Consider the following 26,602-nt stretch of genomic DNA (forward strand, 5'->3'; position numbering starts at 1 on the left):
AGTGGAGGAGGGAACCATCACAGAGAGAGTGGAGGAGGGAACCATCACAGAGAGAGTGGAGGAAGGAACCTTCACAGAGAGAGTGGAGGAGGGAACCATCACAGAGAGAGTGGAGGAGGGAACCATCACAGAGAGAGTGGAGGAGGGAACCATCACAGAGAGAGTGGAGGAGGGAACCATCACAGAGAGAGTGGAGGAAGGAGCCATCACAGAGAGAGTGGAGGAGGGAACCTTCACAGAGAGAGTGGAGGAGGGAACCTTCACAGAGAGAGTGGAGGAAGGAGCCATCACAGAGAGAGTGGAGGAGGGAACCTTCACAGAGAGAGTGGAGGAGGGAACCATCAGCAGAGAGAGTGGAGGAGGGAGTCATCAGCAGAGAGAATGGAGGAGGGAGTCATCAGCAGAGAGAGTGGAGGAAGGAGCCATCAGCAGAGAGAGTGGAGGAGGGAGCCATCAGCAGAGAGAGTGGAGGAGGGAGCCATCAGCAGAGAGAGTGGAGGAGGGAGTCATCAGCAGAGAGAATGGAGGAGGGAGTCATCAGCAGAGAGAGTGGAGGAGGGAACCATCACAGAGAGAGTGGAGGAGGGAACCATCACAGAGAGAGTGGAGGAGGGAACCTTCACAGAGAGAGTGGAGGAGGGAACCATCACAGAGAGAGTGGAGGAGGGAGTCATCAGCAGAGAGAGTGGAGGAGGGAGTCATCAGCAGAGAGAATGGAGGACGGAGTCATCAGCAGAGAGAATGGAGGAGGGAACCATCACAGAGAGAATGGAGGAGGGAGTCATCAGCAGAGAGAATGGAGGAGGGAACCATCACAGAGAGAGTGGAGGAGGGAACCATCACAGAGAGAGTGGAGGAGGGAACCTTCACAGAGAGAGTGGAGGAGGGAACCATCACAGAGAGAGTGGAGGAGGGAGTCATCAGCAGAGAGAGTGGAGGAGGGAACCATCACAGAGAGAATGGAGGAGGGAACCATCACAGAGAGAGTGGAGGAGGGAGTCATCAGCAGAGAGAGTGGAGGAGGGAGTCATCAGCAGAGAGAATGGAGGAGGGAGTCATCAGCAGAGAGAATGGAGGAGGGAACCATCACAGAGAGAATGGAGGAGGGAACCATCACAGAGAGAGTGGAGGAGGGAGTCATCAGCAGAGAGAGTGGAGGAGGGAACCATCACAGAGAGAGTGGAGGAGGGAACCATCACAGAGAGAGTGGAGGAGGGAACCATCACAGAGAGAATGGAGGAGGGAACCATCACAGAGAGAGTGGAGGAGGGAACCATCACAGAGAGAGTGGAGGAGGGAACCATCACAGAGAGAGTGGAGGAAGGAGCCATCACAGAGAGAGTGGAGGAGGGAACCTTCACAGAGAGAGTGGAGGAGGGAACCATCACAGAGAGAGTGGAGGAGGGAACCATCACAGAGAGAGTGGAGGAGGGAACCATCACAGAGAGAGTGGAGGAAGGAGCCATCACAGAGAGAGTCACAGAGAGAGTGGAGGAGGGAACCATCACAGAGAGAGTGGAGGAGGGAACCATCACAGAGAGAGTGGAGGAGGAACCATCACAGAGAGAGTGGAGGAGGGAACCTTCACAGAGAGAGTGGAGGAGGGAACCATCACAGAGAGAGTGGAGGAGGGAACCATCACAGAGAGAGTGGAGGAGGGAACCATCACAGAGAGAGTGGAGGAGGGAACCATCACAGAGAGAGTGGAGGAGGGAACCATCACAGAGAGAGTGGAGGAGGGAACCCTCACAGAGAGAGTGGAGGAGGTATCCATCACAGAGACAGTGGAGGAGGGAACCACCACAGAGAGAGTGGAGGCGGGCACCATCACAGAGAGACTGGCGGACGGAACCATCCCAGAGAGAGTGGAGGAGGGAACCATCACAGAGAGAGTGGAGGAGGGAACCATCACAGAGAGAGTGGAGGAGGGAACCATCACAGAGAGAGTGGAGGAGGGAACCATCACAGAGAGAGTGGAGGAGGGAACCATCACAGAGAGAGTGGAGGAGGGAACCATCACAGAGAGAGTGGAGGATGGAACCATCACAGAGAGAGTGGAGGAGGGGACCATCACAGAGAGAGTGGAGGAGGGAACCAGCACAGAGAGAGTGGAGGAGGGAATCATCACAGAGAGAGTGGAGGAGGGAACCATCACAGAGAGAGTGGAGGAGGGAACCATCACAGAGAGAGTGGAGGAGGGAACCATCACAGAGAGAGTGGAGGAGGGAACCATCACAGAGAGAGTGGAGGAAGGAACCATCACAGAGAGAGTGGAGGAGGGAACCTTCACAGAGAGGGTGGCGGAGGGAACCTCCACAGAGAGAGTGGAGGAGGGAACCATCACAGAGAGAGTGGAGGAGCGACCCATCACAGAGAGAGTGGGGGAGGGAGCCAGCAGCAGAGAGAGTGGAGGAGTGAGCCATCAGCAGAGAGAGTGGAGGAGGGAACCATCACAGAGAGAGTGGAGGAGGGAACCATCACAGAGAGAGTGGAGGAGGGAGCCATCAGCAGAGAGAGTGGAGGAGTGAGCCATCAGCAGAGAGAGTGGAGGAGGGAGGCATCAGCAGAGAGAGTGGAGGAAGGAGCCATCAGCAGAGAGAGTGGAGGAGGGAGCCATCAGCAGAGAGAGTGGAGGAGGGAGCCATCAGCAGAGAGAGTGGAGGAGTGAGCCATCAGCAGAGAGAGTGGAGGAGGGAACCATCACAGAGAGAGTGGAGGAGGGAACCATCACAGAGAGAGTGGAGGAGGGAACCTTCACAGAGAGAGTGGAGGAGGGAACCATCACAGAGAGAGTGGAGGAGGGAGTCATCAGCAGAGAGAGTGGAGGAGGGAGTCATCAGCAGAGAGAATGGAGGACGGAGTCATCAGCAGAGAGAATGGAGGAGGGAACCATCACAGAGAGAATGGAGGAGGGAGTCCATCAGCAGAGAGAATGGAGGAGGGAACCATCACAGAGAGAGTGGAGGAGGGAACCATCACAGAGAGAGTGGAGGAGGGAACCTTCACAGAGAGAGTGGAGGAGGGAACCATCACAGAGAGAGTGGAGGAGGGAGTCATCAGCAGAGAGAGTGGAGGAGGGAACCATCACAGAGAGAATGGAGGAGGGAACCATCACAGAGAGAGTGGAGGAGGGAGTCATCAGCAGAGAGAGTGGAGGAGGGAGTCATCAGCAGAGAGAATGGAGGAGGGAGTCATCAGCAGAGAGAATGGAGGAGGGAACCATCACAGAGAGAATGGAGGAGGGAACCATCACAGAGAGAGTGGAGGAGGGAGTCATCAGCAGAGAGAGTGGAGGAGGGAACCATCACAGAGAGAGTGGAGGAGGGAACCATCACAGAGAGAGTGGAGGAGGGAACCATCACAGAGAGAGTGGAGGAAGGAGCCATCACAGAGAGAGTGGAGGAGGGAACCTTCACAGAGAGAGTGGAGAGTGGAGGCCATCACAGAGAGAGTGGAGGAGGGAACCTTCACAGAGAGAGTGGAGGAGGGAACCATCACAGAGAGAGTGGAGGAGGGAACCATCACAGAGAGAGTGGAGGAGGGAACCATCACAGAGAGAGTGGAGGAAGGGAACCATCACAGAGAGAGTGGAGGAGGGAACCATCACAGAGAGAGTGGAGGAGGGAACCATCACAGAGAGAGTGGAGGAGGGAACCTTCACAGAGAGAGTGGAGGAGGGAACCATCACAGAGAGAGTGGAGGAGGGAACCATCACAGAGAGAGTGGAGGAGGGAACCATCACAGAGAGAGTGGAGGAGGGAACCATTCACAGAGAGAGTGGAGGAGGGAACCATCACAGAGAGAGTGGAGGAAGGAACCTTCACAGAGAGAGTGGAGGAGGGAACCATCACAGAGAGAGTGGAGGAGAGAACCATCACAGAGAGAGTGGAGGAGGGAACCATCAAAGAAAGAATGGAGGAGGGAACCATCACAGAGAGAGTGGAGGAGGGAACCATTCACAGAGAGAGTGGAGGAGGGAACCATCACAGAGAGAGTGGAGGAGGGAACCATCACAGAGAGAGTGGAGGAGGGAACCATCACAGAGAGAGTGGAGGAAGGAGCCATCACAGAGAGAGTGGAGGAGGGAACCTTCACAGAGAGAGTGGAGGAGGGAACCATCACAGAGAGAGTGGAGGAGGGAACCATCACAGAGAGAGTGGAGGAGGGAACCATCACAGAGAGAGTGGAGGAAGGAGCCATCACAGAGAGAGTGGAGGAGGGAACCTTCACAGAGAGAGTGGAGGAGGGAACCATCACAGAGAGAGTGGAGGAGGGAACCATCACAGAGAGAGTGGAGGAGGGAACCATCACAGAGAGAGTGGAGGAAGGAGCCATCACAGAGAGAGTGGAGGAGGGAACCATCACAGAGAGAGTGGAGGAGGGAACCATCACAGAGAGAGTGGAGGAGGGAACCATCACAGAGAGAGTGGAGGAAGGAGCCATCACAGAGAGAGTGGAGGAGGGAACCATCACAGAGAGAGTGGAGGAGGGAACCATCACAGAGAGAGTGGAGGAGGGAACCATCACAGAGAGAGTGGAGGAGGGAACCATCACAGAGAGAGTGGAGGAGGGAACCATCACAGAGAGAGTGGAGGAAGGAGCCATCACAGAGGGAGTGGAGGAGGGAACCATCACAGAGAGAGTGGAGGAGGGAACCATCACAGAGAGAGTGGAGGATGGAACCATCACAGAGAGAGTGGAGGAGGGAACCATCACAGAGAGAGTGGAGGAGGGAACCATCACAGAGAGAGTGGAGGATGGAACCATCACAGAGAGAGTGGAGGAGGGAACCATCACAGAGAGAGTGGAGGAGGGAACCATCACAGAGAGAGTGGAGGAGGGAACCTTCACAGAGAGAGTGGAGGAGGGAACCATCACAGAGAGAGTGGAGGAGGGAGTCATCAGCAGAGAGAGTGGAGGAGGGAGTCATCAGCAGAGAGAATGGAGGACGGAGTCATCAGCAGAGAGAATGGAGGAGGGAACCATCACAGAGAGAATGGAGGAGGGAGTCATCAGCAGAGAGAATGGAGGAGGGAACCATCACAGAGAGAGTGGAGGAGGGAACCATCACAGAGAGAGTGGAGGAGGGAACCTTCACAGAGAGAGTGGAGGAGGGAACCATCACAGAGAGAGTGGAGGAGGGAGTCATCAGCAGAGAGAGTGGAGGAGGGAACCATCACAGAGAGAATGGAGGAGGGAACCATCACAGAGAGAGTGGAGGAGGGAACCATCAGCAGAGAGAGTGGAGGAGGGAACCATCAGCAGAGAGAGTGGAGGAGGGAGTCATCAGCAGAGAGAGTGGAGGAGGGAACCATCACAGAGAGAGTGGAGGAGGGAACCATCACAGAGAGAGTGGAGGAGGGAACCATCACAGAGAGAGTGGAGGAAGGAGCCATCACAGAGAGAGTGGAGGAGGGAACCTTCACAGAGAGAGTGGAGGAGGGAACCATCACAGAGAGAGGGGAGGAAGGAGCCATGACAGAGAGAGTGGAGGAGGGAACCATCACAGAGAGAGTGGAGGAGGGAACCATCACAGAGAGAGTGGAGGAGGGAACCATCACAGAGAGAGTGGAGGAGGGAACCATCACAGAGAGAGTGGAGGAAGGAGCCATCACAGAGAGAGTGGAGGAGGGAACCTTCACAGAGAGAGTGGAGGAGGGAACCATCACAGAGAGAGTGGAGGAAGGAGCCATCACAGAGAGAGTGGAGGAGGGAACCTTCACAGAGAGAGTGGAGGAGGGAACCTTCACAGAGAGAGTGGAGGAGGGAACCATCACAGAGAGAGTGGAGGAGGGAACCATCACAGAGAGAGTGGAGGAGGGAACCATCACAGAGAGAGTGGAGGAAGGAGCCATCACAGAGGGAGTGGAGGAGGGAACCATCACAGAGAGAGTGGAGGAGGGAACCATCACAGAGAGAGTGGAGGAGGGAACCATCACAGAGAGAGTGGAGGAGGGAACCATCACAGAGAGAGTGGAGGAGGGAACCATCACAGAGAGAGTGGAGGAAGGAACCATCACAGAGAGAGTGGAGGAGGGAACCATCACAGAGAGATAAAGAGGATTTTCTAGTCAGTGAAATAATTGATGAATATTAGGAATAATATGGGGCTGAGAACAGTGCCTGCCTTGTGGGTGGGACGTGGGTACTCGAACCTTGACATGGAGACGACATTAAATGGTCAAGTTGAGAGCCACACGAGAGTGGATGGAGCCAGGAATCCAAGAGTGGAGTCGGTCTTGGATTCCATTGGCAGACCGTTTGGAGAGCAAGGACAGTCATCTGTCCTCATAGGAGCAATTTATGACGCGTTGAAATCAAATCGGTTAAGATAATTAATACAAATAAGTGGCTTCTGTACCTGATGCATCAAGAACAAATAAAAATGCCTCATTTTATAACAATAATGGATGTTGGACAAATAATAACAACTTCCTTCGTGTGGAGAGAGAGAGCTAAACGGCGATTGGTTGGAAAGCGCAATCACTCTTGTAAGCGAGGATTGGTTGGATTTGGACGTAGTATTGTTGGCGAGGATTGGTTCATCGACGGCACCGCGAAATGACGGGCGCTGATTGGACGGTTTTTCTCAGTGCGTTTGGTGATTGGTTAATGGCACAAACGGCGCGAAGTGACGCCGTGTCGCGCCTGACGCGCCAGTTGTTGTTTAAATTTTTTCCGCCCCTTCTCAACTGAATCGAAACCAATTGCTCGTTGAATGGGAGGTGTGAGTGACGTACCATGAGGTAACTCGGTGTTATTGTCGGTGCGCTCTCATTTTGCGTCGGTTTTATCGGTGACGACGACTTGGTAGCTGTTACTTTTGATCGGTTTCCAGGCCAGACAACATGGGCGCTTCCCGTGAGCAGCTGCTGCACGACTCTGCAGCCTCCTCGTCGAGCACGAGCGTCTTGTGCCTCATTTTGTTCTGGATAATCGAGTTGTATGATTGTAATGGGATAAAATAGGAAGCGAGCGCCGCTTTAACAACCGCAAATGGTCGTTTATCGTTTAACTTTGATCTTTTATATCCCCGGTTAACCCCACTTAACCCCCATCCCTCGAACTTGGAGGTTGCTGTGCTCCCCCGTCACGTGACATCTTTTCCTGCTCGTTCATTCCCTTTGTTGTTGTTGTTGTGTCCGTTTTGTCCGTTCCTTATTACCCTGAGCAGTCTCCTCGCTCTTCCATGACCCCCGATATTATGTGTGTGTTTGTGTGTTTGTGTGTTTGTGTGTTTGTGTGTTTGTGTGTGTGTGTGTGTGTGTGTGTGTGTGTGTGTGTGTGTGTGTGTGTGTGTGTGTGTGTGTGTGTGTGTGTGTGTGTGTGTGTGAATCTGCAACAAAAAACACTTTGCAAATGTGTGTAAACAGTCAGTGGCTGGAGCCTCGTTTCCAAGGCGAAGAGAGGGACTGAGCTTGGACTGCAGGTAAATGGAGAGCTCGTGCTGCTGACTCGATCTTCATTTGATTTATTTAAATGTTTGAAGTCTGCAGGCATGCACCACCAGTAGGCCTGTTGTTGGCTCGGTGGTTCGGGTGGCGGCTTGGGATCCGAGGGTCCTGAGTTCAAGCCTCGTCGGCCGCTGAATTGATACACCAGGGGGTTGACTCAGCCTGTCATCCTTCCGAGGACGGCGAAATGAGTACCAGTTCCAGTGTGTGTACCGGTGGAGGGGCACTGCATCAGCTGCACAGTCGCGCTTCAAGAAATGATAGCTACCCCAGCAGCTAAGCTGCCATACGACCACCACCATGCACCACCAGGAATACACTGTATCTGGAGGTTGGTGAAAGGCTGCATTCGCTGGGCTTTCATTCGAAGACGCTGGGTGCCGGAGCACTCCGCCGGTTGTCTCGTCTCTACCGCCGTTCACTTGCCCAGCATTTATTTTCACAAATTAAAAAAATAAATAAAGTTTATACGTTTTGCACTCATTTAAATTCATTCAAGGCAATGAACATTTACTTTTTTTTTTTCTGTAGAAAGTCAAGGCTTGTGGAGGAGCTATAAAAAGAGGAACAAATGAGTGAAGGGTGAGCATTGATTCTGGATTTTGGGAGCTTCACCAGAATGGCGTTTATGGTGGACCGTGTTTGCCCTGCAGAAACCTGGGAGTCAAAGAGCAAAGGGTACAAGACCAGAAAGGCGATAAGACAGAGACCACCGACCTTTCCGCAATGTGAAGGTGATGGGTCTAGACTCGAGAGACTATGCTTCATAGTGAGAGATTCCAATGATCTTGACAGCCCAGTATGGGAGAGCAGTCCTCCAAGCTGTGAATGGAGACCTTTTAGGTTGTCAGAAGTTCAGATTGGCCAAGGAAAGACCTTCAGCGCCGAAGGATGCCGTCTACATCCGCTTTTGAAGGTCATCTTGGAAATATCGGCATATTCATTTGGTTGATGCCTGGACGAGCGGAATAGGAATTTCATCAACAACTACGACGGCACTCGGTAGAGCGCTTACCTCCGCCGCGCAATGTCTGATCCACGAGAACATATCGGGCCCAATACATTTTTGAAATTTCGTGCTACACAGAACTATATCGTTTTTGGTCTGATCTCTCAATGGTGAAGAATCACTTTGAAAATTAAATAATTATCGTATCCAGATCCGGATTTGGATCTTCACCAAAATCGAACCAATTCGTTTTTTGCCACACACACAGCGTGTCCACCAAGTTTTATCCGAATCCGTCCACAACTTTTTGAGATATCGTGCTATTATATAGCTTTTGCCCTATGTTTCAATGGTTAAGAATCGCTTTGAAAATTAAATAACTCTCGTATCCAGATCCGGATTTGGATCTTCACCGCAATCGAATCAGTTCGTCCTTGCAACACAACTAACCTGTCCACAAAATTTCTTCCGTGCACAACTTTTTTTTTGAGATATCCTGCACACAAACGGACAGAAAGGGCGTGAAAACATAACGTCCTTCACCTTCGGTGGCGGAGGTAATAAAGGGCCTGTGCAACGATTTGAGTCCTGTTCTTCCTCCCGTGTACATTCTGTGGCAGAAAGGTCAACACTTGGATGGGTTGTCATCAAAGTAACAATAATCGATTCCTGGTTTGATGAATAAACATGGGAGAAGATAAATGGAAACAGCAAGCAGGGGGATTGGGGATTTCATGCCTCCCAGTCTGGAAAACCTACAGTTTCCCCACCTGGCCTTGGTGGGTATTGCCAAAGCTGCTGCCATTGCCCACGTCTCCCAAGCAAAAAGTCTATAGTTATCCAAAAGCAAGAATACAATCTGGGACTGGAGCCAGAAACGGATCGAGGGCTAGGCCGGGATTGCAGCTGGAAACGGAAACTGATTGGGACGAGGAATTTGTCAGGAACTTCGAAGGGATCAGAACCGGTGTTGAGACAGCGGTCAGGAAGTGGAGAGAACCCGGAACAAGCGCATGAACCGGAGGACTATCATGCCCTGGTTTACAGTGAGGATGCGTTCCTGAAAAGTGCGACGGAGATCGAAGCTATTGGGTGGGGTTGATGCATCCGTAACATCGCCACGTCAGGTATTATGCTCTGCTTGTTACCGATGATATTACCATATATATATATATATATATATATATATATATATATATATATATATATATATATATATATATATATATATATATATATATATATTTCTTTTTTGATGAAGGAAAACTATAGTGAAGTGCACATGCATATAATTAAAATATAAAAAAAACAATTAGCAGACATTTAAATAAAAATATACCTCTTCCGGAAGTGGTCCAAGGTGCTGGGACGTCTTCTTCCTCATCCAATGAACGTCGGCATACTTATTGATTGGAAGCAAACTTAACAACCAAGCAACATCACCGGCACGCTCACCGGCATCCATTGGACAAATAACATCTAATTTCACTTCGAACGTAACAGTTTTACAATGCCTCTTAGCCAATCTACAGCACAGCACATTTTTTTTGTGAGAAGCAAAGTATATTACTTTCAGCGATTTTGCGATGTACTCTGACGTCTTTATCAGGCTTGTCATTTCTGAAAACGCTCAATAATAAATGGTATGGCTTTTAAAACGACGTTGACGGTTGAGACGACGAATATCAGGAAGTAGTATTAATAACGTGATGACGTATTTGTGGGGTGATGTAAACCAGGGTATTACTGTAACACTCCATTCATACGTTCCTGACTGATTTTGCTGGTGCAAGAGATGGAGCAGGGTCTTCTCGGCCTTCTTGGTGATTTCTATTCCGGAAAGATGTCGGCCCAGATGTAGGCCGTTGGTGAGGCCATAAGGCCACCTCTCCTTGCCCTTTCTTTTTCTTTTTTTTGCAACTTGCTTTTGTTCGATTTATTTATTACTTGTGTTAAATAAAAAGTCAAAATTCACTCGGTTGTGGTTAGTTGTGTGCTTAATTTATCTCTTGCTCTTACACTCAAATTCTTTCTCCATCTATCTGTCCATGGAGAGTTGAATTTTTAGAAATTGTTGTAATCAAATGAAAGACTAAATACTGCATTGGAGTCACCAGAATGAACCCATATAAGCAAAGGGCAAAGCTTTAGTGATCAGGAGGAACCTTGATAGGATTCGGGTTTAAGCTGCTGCTCCTCTACTCTCAAATCCTTCCAGGTGCTTTGCCTATTCGGGTTCCATCTGATGACTCCAAGATAGTGTTTTTTTTGTTTGTTTTGGGTTAGAGGATATTTTTTTCAGAATTGGCATCGTCGTTTCCCCACCCTTCGAAACCCCTCCTCCTCACAGGGGTGAGTGGCTATCTTCAATTCTACTGTTACACATGTACATGTGAAAATCACAAGTTGTATCCCCACTTTTTTTGGAAGGGAGGAGGTGGGGTGTTATTTATTTCATGCCCATGTCCTGACTCTGAGTCTCCTGAACATGTTTGCAAAATTTGAGGGACATACATACATACATACATTACATATGTTTTGCCGCATTTTAGTGTGATTGGTCAACTGACAGGTGATCTTGATTTGATGTTTCATTTAATTTTTTTCTCTAACTTTTGTGCGTTTATCACCAATAATACCTGACCTTATCTTTTTTAGGTCATCTCTACCGAGATGACCTAATAAAGCCGGACCAAATGTCTGTCCGTCCGTCCGTCAATTTTTCTTTCCGATCTTGATGAAACTTAGTATGTGGGTAGAGGTCGATGAGTGTTACACAACGATATAACTTTTGTCCGGGTTCAAGGTCAGGGTCAAGGTCACGAGGTCACGTAAGTTATAAAAGTCGCCATTTTCAAAACCTATCTAGTCTGCCATTCTACAAGATATTCGGCAACTGTTTATTGATTATGAGAGTAAAAAATATTATCTTGTATCTAACCAGATAGATTTTTAAATTTCCGTCCCGTCTGGCCGCCACGTAACCTGGAAGATGGTCAAAAACACCTCCCCGGTACAAAAAACGTTTTACTTCCGATCTTGATGAAATTTGGTATGTGGGTAGAGGTCGATGAGTGATACCCAACGACATTTTTTTTCCCGGATTCGAGGTCAGGGTCAAGGTCACGAAAGTTGTGAAAGTCGCCATTTTCAAAATCTATCTCGTCTGTCATTTAAGGAGATATCTGGCAAAGGTTCATCGATTATGATAGTAAAAAACATTATAGAGATGACCGTCACCCCCACACGGGGGTAATTTTTATTCGTCTTGGCACTACTTTTAGACAAGTTAATACAGATCATTGAAAATGATCATGGTGGAAGGTTTTTCCAAAACCAGATTTCATGGTTTGTTTCCTCTTCTTCCCCATTTCTTATGATGTACATGTATATATCTGATTAAGCCAAATGGAAGTTGTAAGTACATCTGTCAGTGTTGCCGAAACTGGGGACATGTATCGCCTTTGAATTTATTTATTTATTTATTTTGTCCAGGTAACTATTTTCTTAATGAATCACACAAATGCTTGTGGCAGTTTCCCCAAAATAACGAGAAACCATCTCAAAATGCAAATCACGTCCGCCTCCGCTCTGTGCTCGAACTAAACTTGATGAAAACAACAGTTAAAAAAAGAGATTGTACATTTTATTCATTTGTGTTATCCATATTCTTATAATAAAGGTTTGTTGAAGATTTGATGATGAAAGCCCATTGTTAAAAATGTTACGGTGCGCACACACACGCGCACACACACATGCATATTATTAATTTGACGTGTTGAAAGCCGTGAGTTAAACTGATAGAAATTGGTCTCTTTTTTTTTAATTTTTTTTTTTATTTTTTTCTCAGTAATCCTCAATCTAGAAACCAGAATTTGTCGTCAAATTGAAGTTCATGGGGTCCGATCCTGCCAATTGATTATTTTGTTGTGACTCCTGAAAAACAACACAGTGGTATTCTTCTTGAGGGCAATCTTTAATAGGTAACCATGGTTTAAAACCTCTTCACGAAACAAATGTAGACAATAAATAAATAAAAAGTTGCTTTCATTGGTTACCCCAGGATAACTGAATTTAAGGCCTAAATATGTTCAGATGGCCTCTCTGAGCATCTCGACTCGGTGGCCCCTGGACTGCCGGCCCAGTAAACGACTCGCCTCACTCATCGAATCACAGACGTCGATGTTGGTGAACCTGGCTATCTACTTTAATACTTGATGAAAACCCTGGGCACTCGCCATTTGTCACCTTTAGCTGGCAGATAAGTCACTCAGGGATTATAATTTGTTGACTGCAACTGCTGCTCATGAGATTTTGCACTTTTGCTGAAATCTACTGGTTTGGGTCTGGTTCATTTTGATAGTTTTACTGTGATGGGATTTCTTCTGATTTTACACACACACACGCACACGCACACGCACACGCACACACACACACACACCTACTCATTCAAGAGTTTTTCTTTATTTTTACTATTGTCTACATTGTAGAGTAATAGTGAAGACATTAAAACAATGATAAAACTAGCAACCAAAAAAGTGTTAAACAAATCAAATATATTTTGTATTTAAGATTCTTCATGGTAGCCACCCTTTGCCTTGATGACAGCTTAGCACACTGTTGGCATTCTCTCAACCAGCTTCAAGAGATAGTCATCTGGAATGGCTTTTCCATTAACAGGTGTGCCTTGTTAAAAGTTTATTTGTGGAATTTCTTTCCTTCTTAATGCGTTTGAACCAATCATTTGTGTTGTGACAAGGTCGGGTTGGTATTCAGTATATAGCCCTATTTGGTAAAAGACCATTATTTTGTCTGTACTGTAGTAGTCCATATTATGGCAAGAACAAATCAAGTAAGCAAAGAGAAATGACAGTCCATCATTACTTTAAGACATGAAGGTCGGTCAATATGGAAAATTTCAAGAACTTTGAAAGTTTCTTCAAGTGCAGTCGCAAAAACCGTGAAGCGCTATGATGAAGCTATGATGACCAATGATGGCTCTCATGAGGACCGCCACAGGAAAGGAAGATCCAGAGTTACCTCTACTGCAGAGGATAAGTTTATTAGAGTTACCAGCCTCAGAAATGGCCAAATTAACTGCACCTCAGATTGCAGCCCAAGCAAATGGTTCACAGAGTTCAAGTAATAGAAACATCTCAACATCAACTGTTCAGAGGAGACTGCATGAGTCAGGCCTTCATGGTCGAATTACTGCAAACTACTACTGAAGGAGACCAATACAAAGAAGAGACTTGCTTGGGCCAAGAAGCACGAACAATGGACAATAGACCGGTGGAAATTTTTCCTTTGGTCTGATGAGTCCAAATTTGATATTTTTGGTTCCAACCGCCGTGTCTTTGTGAGATGCAGAGAAAGTAAATGGATGATCGCTGCGTGTGTGGTTCCCACCGTGAAGCATGGAGGAGGAAGTGTGATGGTGTGGGAGTGCTTTGCTGGTGACACCATCGGCGATTTATTTAGAATTGAAGGCGCACTTAACCAGCATGGCTACCACAGCATTCTGCAGCGATATGCCATCCCATCTGGTTTGCACTTGGTGGGACCATCATTTGTTTTTCAACAGGACAATGACCCAAAACACACCTCCAAGCTGTGTAAGGGCTATTTGACCAACAAGGAGAGTGATGGAGTGCTGAATCAGACGTCTTGGCCTCCACAATCACCCAACCGAAACCCAATTGGGATGGTTTGGGATGAATTGGACCGCAGAGTGAAGGAAAGGCAGCCAACAAGTGCTCAGCATGTGTGGGAACTCCTTCAAAACTGTTGGAAAAACATTCCAGGTGACTACCTCATGAAGCTGGTTGAGGGAATGCCAAGAGTGTGCAAAGCTTTCATCAAGGCAAAGGGTGGCTACTTTGAAGAATCTCAAATATAAAATATACATTGATTTGTATAACATTTTTTTTTGTTTACTACATAATTCCATATGTGTTATTTCATAGTTTTGACATCTTCACTGTTATTCTACAATGTAGAAAATCGTAAAAATAAAGAAAAACCCTTGAATGAGTTGCACAGATGCCAACCCTCCCGATTTCATCGGGAGGCTTCCGAAAATTCACCCAAACTCCCGCCCTTACGATCACTATCCTTATCCTCCCGAAATTTTGATATTTTTGCACTGTTCACTAATCACTTCGAAGTTACCGAAGTAATCGACTTCGAAGTTACCGATGCTTCAAGCCCTCGATGTTGATTACGAAATGGCAGAAAAGAAGCTTACGAAGACCAAGAAATGGTCTCAGAAGTACAAGACCGAATACAGTCTCCAATACCCGTGTATTCAAAAGTCTGAAAGAGGAATTCATCATGCGTATTGTACAGTATGCAGCGTTGATATTTCAGTTGAGCACGGAGGTCGCGATGATATTCGGAAGCACGTTGGAAGCAAACGGCACACAGACATTGCAAAGGAGAGATCTTCGAGCACGAGTACCGGTACACTTCTGAATTATTTCACCAAACAAGGGACAAGCGAGGAAGAGGATGTTACCCGAACGGAACTTCTCTTTAGTGGATTTATTGTGGAACATAACTTGCCCATATCAGTCTCAGATCATGCTGGACCTCTATTTCAAAAGATGTTTCCAGATTCAAAAGTTGCTTCAAAGTATGGATGTGCAAGAACAAAAACTTCAGCAATAATTGGTGAGTTGTCAAATGTTACTGCTTCATCTATTGCCGATATTGCTAGACTCGCTCCATTTAGCCTAGCTACAGACGGAAGCAATGACAGTGGTGAGGCCCAACTATATCCTGTCCTGATTTCATACTATGACAACAGTGCTGGGATTGTGAAGCAAGGTTTGCTAAGTTTGCCTGCGTGCAAACAAGATTCCACTGGAGAAAACATTTTCAAACTGCTTGATCATGAGTTCAGTGACAGGAAAATTCCGTGGGGAAATTGTGTTTCCTTTTGTGCTGATAATGCCTCTGTCATGGTGGGCAAGCACAAAGGAGTCGCTGCTTATATCCACAAACAAAATCCAGAGTGCTACATCATGGGATGCCCTTGCCATATGATGCACAATACGGCCAAGAAGGCGGCTCAGGCCTTACCCATTGAATTAGATGACTTTCTCATCGATATTTACTACTACTTGGACAAAAGTAGTAAACGCGTCAAAGGAGTGAAAGCACTGCAAGAACTCTGTGATGCCCCGACACACAAGATTCTGAAGCATGTTGCAACAAGGTGGCTGTCCCTTGGTCAGTGCCTAGACAGGCTGATTGAACAGTGGGAGCCACTTCGCCTCTTCTTCAAAGAAGAAGTACGAAGAAAAATGCAACCAACTGTAGCCAAGACTCTAACAACGAGCAAGAAGGACGGCACTGTATCTACTGCCAGTACTGGCACTGCAGGATCAAGCACTAGTGGAGCAGCATTCACCACTACCACTGCAGTATCTGCTGCGAAGAAGACAGCAGGGACAGCACCAAAACCAATGCTGAGAGCAGGTAGCATCACCGGCCCTTCATCACGTTCATCTACAAAGCAGATCCCTTCAGAGTCGAGAAAGACTGTGATAGTCCCATCTACAGGCAAAGAAGGACCCAAGTTAAGTTCTGCTTTTGCCAAATCACTTGATAGAAGCTCAGCAAAACCTTCGAATCAGAGGTCTTCTTCCTTGGCTGCACCTACCTCAAGCTCTCTCCTCAAACGTAAAATTGGATCTGGTACTACGAGTCTGACCTCTTCTGCTGGCAGTAAACGCACGTGTGATCGCCCTGCGGCTAAGTGTACTACGAGTTCTACAACTAAAAGCGCATCTTCCTCAAACACTGTGCAGGAATCTAGAGAAAAACGTGTCAACAGGATGTTCTTGTCTCCACAAACAAAACTCTATTGTTTCTTCCTTCGATATGCTAACAAGCTTTTTGAGAAGGGGAATCTTCTGCTCCAAAGAGACGAACCCTGTATTCATCTCCTGCACGGAGAATTGAATGGTCTTCTGAAAGATATCTTCGTACGGTTTTTGAAACCATCGGTGTCATCGGTTGCTCTGGTAAATGTACCCTTCTCTGACAGACATCATCAGAAGAATGATGAGGACCTCATGATTGGGAACGATGCCAAACTGTATATAAGGGAACAAAGGAGTCTCAAGAAATCCACCTTCACTCTGAGTGAGTCAGACATCCAAGGTTTCTTCAGTGCAGTTCGCTCATATTATGTGAAAGCCTGCAATTACATCTTCAAAACCTGGCCGCTAGATGATGAATTAGCCAAGCATGCTCAGGTGCTGGATGTTAAGCTACACCAAGAAGTGGGGTTTGACTGTGTGGAGTTTTTCATCAAGAAATTCCCCTGTCTGTTCAGTGGCGGTGATAGTGACATAGACAGTCTTGAGAGTGAATTCGCTCACGACCAGGCACACGCCTCCATAGCTACAATTGCTACTGAGACAGTGAGAGTGGATGAGCAGTGGCATCGGATTTCACAGCTCACAGATCCCTGCACTGGTGCCAAGAAGTATCCTAATTTGAGCAAAGTGATGAAGGGAATCTTGGTCATTCCTCATTCGAACGCATCATGTGAGCGGGCACTCAGTCTTGTACGGAAGAATCAAACTGAATTTCGTCCCAATTTGAGTGTCAAAACCCTGGAAGCTCTCTTAATTGAAAAACTAGCTCATAGCACCCCTTGCTACCAGAGAGAATACAGCAAAGACATAATCAGAAGGGCTAAAAGAGCCACACAGCTGTCACTCAGCAAAGCTGCCATGGAAAAAGCAAGCAGCAGTAGTACCAGCCAGTAAGGTAAGAAAAATATTGCTTCTTTTGTGCTTTTTGTTAATCTTTGATTGTCCCCTAACTTACTAATATTAACATACATGTAACATTAAAAAGTGCACAATTTTCCCCTTTTTTTTGTTCAAAAAGTGGGAATTCTTAACATGTTAAATGCTCCAAAATAGGGCTCAGAGGGCACTAGAGAGCGTCTAGAACCCCAGAGCTTCCAGGGCCCTAAGGCGGGCCCTGGACCCCGCCGCAAGGGTCGAGCGCTCCGCGCTCGAGATGTGCGCTTCGCGCACATTATTTGGTGTCGGTTGCAAATCCTCTCTAATTCTGATTTCCAAAAGTTGGCATCTCTGGAGTTGGTGTGTCCAAACTTTTGACTGGTACTGTGTGCATGTGTGTACACAATTATATGTGTATATATATGCACCTGGTGTTAGGGTAGTGGCTTGGGATCCAAAAGGTCCTGAGTTCAAGTCCCGTTGGCTGCTTGAATTAATACACACCAGTAGGTTGACTCAGCCTGTCATCCTTCCGAGGTCGGCGAAGTGAGTACCAGTGTACTGGGCCTGGTGTATGCCCCAGTTAGAATAGGTGTACCATATCCCTGTGTCGTAAGAGGCGACCAGGGTTGCGTCAGGAAGGGCATCCGGCGTAAAACCTGTGCCAAATCATTATGCGGATCATAACGGATGATCCGCTGTGGCGACCCCTAACGGGAGCAGCCGAAAGAAGAAGAAGAAGAAGGTATATATATTGTTACGTTTGAGGGGGGGTATGCATTCAAAGGGTAATTAGGATGTTTAACTAGGTATGCCATGCTGTTCGAGTTTACCAGGATCTCAATGTAATAAGTAGCAATACAGTGGTGATAAGTTGTCTAGTAAATGTTCATTTCTTCAAGGGGGAAATGATAATTGTCACGTAATGAGATAGGGACACGGGCTAGGGTAAGTGTGTCTGCGTAAACCCCTTTTAGTAGTCCCTGGAGACTGGCCGTGATGTCACAGGACAGTGCTGCGGATGGCTCTGCCCCGTGATCACGATTGGCGGAAGGCAACGGCGGTGGGCCAATAAACGGCTCGATTTGAAGTGACGAGGACAGGAGGATAAAAAGGTTCTGTTCGGGGTCGAAAAGGAAGAGAAAGAAGATCGGGACAAAAAGATCGTGTTTTTTTTGGTGTGGAGGCTGTTGCGCGGAAAGCGTGCTTGTTGTTGTGCTGATTCGATCGTGTTCTTCATCGTGTCTTGGAGCCTTGCTGAGCCTCGTGCCTCACCTTGGTTGGCTCTGGGGTTCTGCTGACTCGGAGTTCGGGGTCCAACGGCGGGCGGACCTGCCTCCCTCTCCTGCTCGCAACTTGGCGCCAGAACTGGTTCCCTGGCGGCTGTGAGCGGACTTGGGCCAAGACAAGGAGGTCGACAGCACCACGGTTTCTCCTGCCCCCCCCTGACGAGAGCAAGGCCAGCTCGTCCGACGCCGATCCAGGGACAGTTGCGTCCACACCACGGTCCAGCCTGACCACCAGAAATAGCTACTGTGTGTGTGTGTGTGTGTGTGTGTGTGTGTGTGTGTGTGTGTGTGTGTGTGTGTGTGTGTGTGTGTGTGTGTGTGTGTGTGTGTGTGTGTGTGTGTGTGTGTGTGTGTGTGTGTGTGTGTGCTTGGCGCCTTAGAGGGTTTGAGATCTGTATATTCATTGGAATTGTCTGTGTTTTTCCCCACGCCCGATCCCACACCATCCTGTCGAATCGCCCTGGATCCCTTTTCTTGCCGAGTCTTGTTATTTCTGGTTAATAGTAAAAACAAATAAACATCATCAACTCAGTGAAAAGTGACTCGTGCCACCTTCCTCGTCCCGTTTGCGGTAGAGCGATTAGAACCGCCATGTTTGGGTTATAAATAAATAAACCCCCTCCATCGTTTCGGCTCATTCTACGTTGGCGGGACTGTTCAAGTCCCGTGGACGTCACAAAATATATATATATATATATATATATATATATATATATACATACATACATACATACATACATACATACATACATACATACATACATACATACATACATACATACATACATACATACATACATACATACATACATACATACATACATACAGTAATGTTAAAACTTTTCTCTTTTTTTATTTTTATTTTTCTTTCTTTTAGGTGTTCGGAAAGCCCTGCTTCTGATGCTCTGCACGTCGCTGTGGGTCTCAAAGGAATGCCCAGAGGATCAGAAAGATTGGCAGAATGTGGCACCAAGAAGATACAACACAAGCAGTAGGTTTTATTGTTGGAACCCTTTTTTAATTGCAAATCCAAAATTTTCATTTCCTATTGTCGCCCACAACCCCATATTCCCTTATGACGTGTACATGTCCCATTGATGGGGTAGCACTTTTATTCTATCTGCCTAAAAACATTTTGGATAGGTACCTGGCCATTTTGAGACACGTACTTCAACTTCTTCATCCTTTTAAAACGTCATGCCGCCCACGTATTCTTTGAGTGGTTCAGAGATATGAACATCACAATATGAAAACAATGGACTATTATGGGGGATGACTTGGAATTTCCAACCAATCTCCATTGGAGTAGTTGCCACATTTGGTATGTGAGCTTGAGCATTCATTTCTTGGCAGTGAAGTTGTACCCATGAGACACTGTACCAGGCCATCTGCGTATTACTTGTCCCACTTCATTGTGCAACAAGTCACTGTAATGCTAAGAAATTCCACATTAATTAAACATTTGAGATCCCCAAACTTTTGTCATAAGCTGAACCCTAAATTATTTTTGGTGGTGAGGACCAAGAAAGTCTCCACCACATGCTGGCTTGATTTGACTCTGGCACAAAATGATGGATCCAAGTTTCCTCACATGTCACATCTATATACAAGTAAAAGAACTGTTTCTGTCTTTCTATCTTTTTGCTTTCCATCTCTCTTACCGCTTCACGTGTCATCACCAAACTTTGTCGGATGAGTTTAAAATGTCTCTTGCATTTCTGCCTATGCCATGAGTCACCGTGAATCTAAATTCACTTGCAACTCCGACATTTATTCCATTCGGCCCAGCCGGAAGTAGACTTTTTTTTTTACCCTATGGGGTCTTCCACCCCATGGGGTCTACGTGCCGCTCGCATTCTCTTTTCTTGTGTACAGTTCATTTGAACGTCTATTTCTCCATTATTCGTGAACAGAATTCGATGAAAATTGACAGAGGCATATACTAGACACATATGTGCAGGCATTAACTGAGCCCAGAGTGCGATTACAGCCCTTCGGGCCGAGGAACGGCCCATTTTCTTAAAATTATTTCTCGGTTATTAGTTAACAGAACCGAACCAAACTTGACAGGTATATTCTAGAGACCATTCCCCAGGCATTAACTGAGGCCAAAGTGCAGTTCCGGCCCTTCGGGCTGAGAAACGGCCCTTTTGGCCCATTTTCTTAAAATTATTTCTCAGTTATTATTGGACGGAACCGAACCAAACTTGACAGGTATATTCAAGAGACCATTCCCCAGGCATTAACTGAGCCCAAAGTGCGGTTCCGGCCCTTTGGGCCGAGAAACAGCCCTTTCGGCCCATTTTCTTAAAATTGTTATAAAAAAGAAAAAATTCAATGCGCTGGCCGATGCCCAACACAAAATTAAGTCGCAAATGATGATTATGAAACTAGCCTCACTCTTGTGAGGTGTTCTGGTTTCTTTTTTTGATGCGACGAAAATCTTACCAAATTTCAAAACTATCTGTCGTCCATGCTATCGCTCACCTGAGAGTTGTACGAATGAACTCCCACGGGGTATTTTCGCAATTCGAACTTGTTCTCAAAGTGTGTGCCATGCTGGATGTTGTCACAGCATTCTTGTTGGTGGGGGCGGGGGCGGGGGGGGTGATTCAGCCACCGTTCCGTCACAAGATTGTTACACCATGTGCATGGAATAAAGCGGGCTTTTTTTTCATTTATTCATTTCACAGGTATGAAAAACACAACAGAGGTATACAGTTAAAATTCATGTAAATTAAAATATAATCTACACACAAAGAGAATACATGTACAAGTAAAATTACCAGCAGACTATAATGCACCCCTACAGGATGACAAAAATGTAAACCGAATTACTGTCTTGTTGTTCTCCTTAGTGCAAGACAGACAAAAGTTTACCTCATAATCAAAAGTTTCTATGTGACAATTGAACCTTTGTTAATTTGAACCTTTGGATTCTTAAGTGACGAAAAGAAGGAAACGATCCACAGTAACAATAACATCAACATGGAAGAGCAATCGGAGATTGTGGACCCTCGCCAGGCAGGACTTGTTTTTTGTGTGGCAAATAAATGGAAGGATGTACTGAATTAAAGGTCGTTGATTGTAAATGAAAGGTCAAAATGGTCTCGTTCTACATATGTAAACGTCAAAAGTCTGAAAAGTTGTGAAGGTCAAATGGTCTGAAGGTGGAAAGGTCCAAATGGTCTCAAGAGTGTAATTTAAGGTCTAAATGGTTGGAATTGTCGAAAGGGTCTTAAAATGTCTAAAAGGGGTCTACAAGGCATTCAAAGGTGTAAAGGTGTAAAAAAGGGTAGAAAGGAGTCAAAGGGGATCCAAACAGTCTTGGAGGTCGAAGAGTTCTCAAGGGTGAAACGGGGTATTTTGGGCCTTGGGGGTCTAAAGGGTCTTGGGGTATTTGTGGTCTTGATGGGTGTTTGGGTTTGAAAGGGTCTTAAGGTCTTAGGGTTCATAATGGTCTAATGTAATTCATAGACATACTCACTTTCTGTGCAGACTGATTTTTCTGATTTTGACAAATTTCCCTGACAATATCTGCTGTTCTTCTGACCACGTCCTTGTCAAAGTAGACATCTCTCTGGCTATTATCAGAGAACCACCTCACCGCCGTCGAGTCTGGCATTTCACTCAAGCCGACTGGCAGGGTCTCCAAGCAGACTTAAAAACTTATAGACTGGTGTCCTATCGCTACTTTCTCCAACATCAACTCATCCTGCGAATTCTTTCAAAGAAACTTGCTCTCCCTCATGCACAGATTTATCCCCTCTCGTCTTCAGTTGTCCTACACTTCCTCCCGCCCTTGGTTCACTGAAGCTTGTGGTGAGGCAGTTGTCCTGAAATAACTTGCCTTTGCCTCATGGAAAGCAAACCCAACTGAGGGTAATCTCAGTTCCTTCCATAAAGCTTGGAACAAGTGTGTATCTACCCTCAGAAGAGCCAGAAAACAACATCTTTCTCATCTCAAGTCTGAACTCTCAAACCTCTCTCCCTCCTCAAAATCCTGGTGGCGTCTAATCAAATCTGTTTCTGGTGTATGTTCCCCCTCCATCCCCTCCCTTACCTCAAATGGCCGCACTGCTGATACCGCACGTGAAAAGCTGAATGTCTAAACTCGGTGTTTGCAGCTAAATCTTGTGTCCTAAATCCATCACTTTCTCTACCCACATTACCCAGTCGCACCCAACTGTCCGTGGACTCTGTATCCTTTTCTCCTGACAAGGTGGAGAGTTTGCTGTCAAACCTCGACTCAGATTCTGCAACCGGTCCAGACGGCATCAGCCCACTTGTCCTAAAAACCTGCTCTTCTGCTCTTGCTCATCCTCTCTCTGTTCTATTCACCCTCTCATTTGCTCAAGGTCATACTGCCATCTGCTTGGAAATCGGCAAACATCACTGCCTTGCACAAAAAAGGTGCAAAAACAGATCCTTGCAACTACAGACCAATCAGCCTTCTCCCAATCATCAGCAAGGTTATGGAATCCATCATCGCTTCAGACATGAAATCCTTCTTCTCCAATGGCTTGATTTCTGATCATCAATTTGGTTTCAGACCAGGTCACTCTACCCTGGATATGCTGCTTCTACTCTCCCAACAATGGAATGAAGCCCTCAATGCCAGACAGGAAATTCGAGCCGTTTCCCTGGACATATCACGTGCTTTTGACACAGTCTGGCACCTTGCCCTGCTCACCAAACTCTCTTCCCATGGTATCCAAGGCCATCTCCACTCATGGCTCGCAGACTTCCTCTCCTGTCGCAGTCACTGTGTGGCCCGAAATAGAGTTCTTTCATCCCCTCTTCCTGTCCAGGCTGGAGTTCCTCAAGGTAGCGTTCTGGGTCCTGTTCTTTTTCTGGTTTTCATCAATGATCTCTTCGACTCTGGAAAATCCTCCATATCTCTTTGCTGATGACTCCACCCTCTGCCGTACCATCGGTCATCCCTCAGACCGGCGAGCAGCAGCTTCTTCGCTCACTGCTGATCTGGATAAAATCAGAAACTGGTTCAACACGTGGAACATGTCTTTCAATCCGGACAAATCTCACACTCTCACTATGACTCTTCGAAAGGACCGTTTAGAACCCCCCCCCCCCCCATCCACTTTCTCAACAATCCTCTGGAAGAAGTCCTTTCTTTCAAGCTTCTGGGTCTCACTATCTGCCATGACCTTTCCTGGGAAAGCCACATTTCAAACCTCGCCTCCAAAGCCAGTCGCCAACTGGGAATCCTCCATCGTTCAAAGTCCTTCCTCGGCCCACCTGAGCTCCTGACCACTTACGAAGCTTTTGTCCGCAGCCTGATGGAGTACTGCTCTCCTCTCTGGGCTGGTGCTCCTGCCTCCCACCTTTCTAGGCTTCACACTGTAGAAACCAAGGCATTTCGGATCATTGGCATCTCGCGCAATAAGCCTGAGTCTTTGGGCCTCTCACTCAATCACCGCAGGTTGGTCGGTGAACTTTCTGTCTTATACCGTCTCCTCTCCAGCCTCGCCCCCCCTCCCCCTGCTCTCTCTGCGATTTGTCCCCACCACATTTCCGCAGGGCGCTCAAGGTCCGCCAACAACCCCCTTCTTGTAAAACTACCAAATTCATGAATCACTGCTCACCTTCACTCTTTCATTCCTCTTTTTTCCCGCCTTTGGAATAAACTCCCTCACTCTATTCATTCCTATTTTTCCCTCCATGCCTTCAAAACAGCTGTTCACCACCACCTCTTATCATCCCCCATCCAAATCCTCGATCTTTTCTACCCCCTATAATGCACCCAAGCCCACCTCCTTCAAATTCCCTGCTTTCCTTCCTGAAAGTCCCTGTAATGTCCATCTTCTATTCCCCATGTTCCCCGTCCCATCCCTCTCCCTTCCACCGGTCTCCTAATGTCTCTGTTCCCCACTGTTTTGTCCTTCCCACTCCCTCCCCTCTTGTCTCGTGCCCCCCTTGATGTGCGTTGTGTGTTAGCTCTTATACGAGCCTCGACAAGGTATATTAAAAAAAAAAAGACAAACAAAAAAAACCAAACAAATGGACCCAAATGCAATGTCCTCTCCTCTGGCGAGGTGAATAAAAACCACAAAAATATTGCACATAAGGTTATAAAATACATATTGGAATAAATAAAACAACTTAAAACAGGCATGAAATCACCCCCATGAAACAGCAACACAGATAATTATCGTATTATAATACGAGGGGACTCAGTGGAGTGCATTCCTCTGCCGAGATCCGGATTCGGATCTTCACCAAAATTGAATCGATTCATCCATGTTACACACCGAAACCTGTCCACCAAGTTTTGTCCGAATCCGTCCGCCACCTTGTGAAATATCGTTTTTGGTCTGATCTCTCAATGTTGAAGAAACACTTTAAAAATTCTAGCATAGTATTCGGATTTATAGCTGGATCTTCACCAAAATCGAACCAATTCCCCCTTGTCACACACCGAACCTTCCCATCAAATTTGATCTAAATCTGTCCACAACTTTTTGAGATATCATGCGCACAAACAAACAAAGACATCATGCAGAGCACGATACTTGTGAAATCCCTCAAACAAATTCCACCATAAAAATAATTGGTGGTTGAATTCAGTGACCTGATATGCAAATCCTCTTCAAGATTCAAGTTAATTGGGTGAAAATTGAGTGTTTTGGAAAGTACACCTAGAATTTGTTGACCTTGTTGCCAATGTCGGAGAATAGGGCTACACAAAAGTGGTCCTCAGTGATGAACTTGGGGCCACGGCACAGTGGACTTTGCAGAAGAACTTGGGGAGGTGTGACAAGGGCGACAGGCAACAGGCCAGGCTACAGGCGCAGACATGGGAAAGGCAGAGACAACATGGCAAAGGCAAATGGCAAACCAGGCTTGGCAGGCGTCGCTGGCCGGCCTCTCGGTGCACACATACTTTAGGGAGGTGGTTGATGATGCCTGCCGATCTGAGAACGGGCTCTGCCCGAACCTAACTGTCCCCCCCTTTCATCTCATGGGCCTATCCTCATCACGGTCCGTGCCCCCCCCCCGTCCCTATCTGTGCCTACTCCACCCTAGCCTCCCTCTTTAAATTGTCCCTATGTCTCCAAACTAGAATGTCCGTCTCTTGGGTTCCCCTCTGTCGTTGCCAAGTTCCTCATAAAATCCCTCCTAATCCTCGAAGGATCCCTTAGGAAGAAAAGGTGAATCTATGGAAACCTCAGCACAAGTTTGAGATATGTCTGCAGGTCCCATGGCTTCTCCAGGTAGGTGAATCCAGCGGTTGGTGGTTACCTGAGAAGTGGATGGTGCGAAGGGGCAAACACAACACTCCTAACTGCTCTATCCATTATTACATCAACAATTAAACTTTCCCGGGACTTACCAATATGTCTCTTTAAACTATGTGGTTCCAACAACCTAATTCACCTGATGCTCCGTGCATTGGTGCTCACACTAGTTAGGGCCTTGTGCTCTGTTCTTCATCTGTGCCTCCACACAATTTCCTGACTTGGCAGTGTGGCCCCATTGGTAGATCTGCACATCTGCGCACCCACAATAACACCCCCAGCATGCTTAGGCCTCCTCTGAGCTCATCTGCTCCATTCCGAATTATGGGAGGAGCTCTCCCGGCTTCTCACTCTCTCCAAACCCCTCCCCCCGCCCCCCCCCGGTTCCCTCGCTGGCAATTGGCACTCCGGGTACCTTTTCCATGGGTAACCGAGCCCATACATAAATTTACCATGCCCATCATGGGCTCACAGCCTACCCTGGCCGACAGACCTTCCAGCGCCTGGGGTGCCTTCTTCAACCATACTAACCTCTCATGAGCCATGCTCCCAGCCTGTCAGAGCTCATTGCACACCAGCAAAACAAACATTTCAACATACGACACCAACCGCAGAATGAGCTCCATTGCCAATTTAACTAAATCCCCCAACTCGTCTCTTAAGTAGCCCTGGGTTTCCTTGGGCAGGGCTCATTCCCTCCCAATCATTCCTTCACACCATACACGCTGCACTCGCTTTCACTCTTGGGCTGCTGACCTGCATTCATTCCATACAAGCTCATTCACATTTCCAAACTATTCACCAAGTAATTCCAACTGACTAACTCATGCTCACCCAACACCATAATCCCTTACATTATATCATCCCTTTTAACTCTGTCGCTAAG

At 47.0% G+C, this 26,602-nt stretch overlaps 1 protein-coding gene across 14 annotated transcripts in view; it reads left to right on the forward strand.

The window, feature by feature from the left end:
• The window catches only part of STIL (STIL centriolar assembly protein), a 256,784-nt gene that overhangs the window by 158,727 nt on the left and 71,455 nt on the right, over positions 1–26,602 (forward strand). For 10 of the 14 annotated variants that reach the window (XM_085885486.1, XM_085885489.1, XM_085885485.1 and 7 more), the window contains one exon: positions 19,335–19,448. In XM_085885486.1, the coding sequence (XP_085741612.1) occupies positions 19,335–19,448 (114 nt within the window). The other 4 variants (XM_085885494.1, XM_085885495.1, XM_085885496.1 and 1 more) reach the window with 4 other exon arrangements.

This window comes from Eptatretus burgeri, chromosome 6, assembly GCF_056783735.1.
Source record: "Eptatretus burgeri isolate ZD-2024b chromosome 6, Ebu_testis_v1, whole genome shotgun sequence".
In the NCBI taxonomy this organism is placed as follows: domain Eukaryota; kingdom Metazoa; phylum Chordata; class Myxini; order Myxiniformes; family Myxinidae; genus Eptatretus; species Eptatretus burgeri.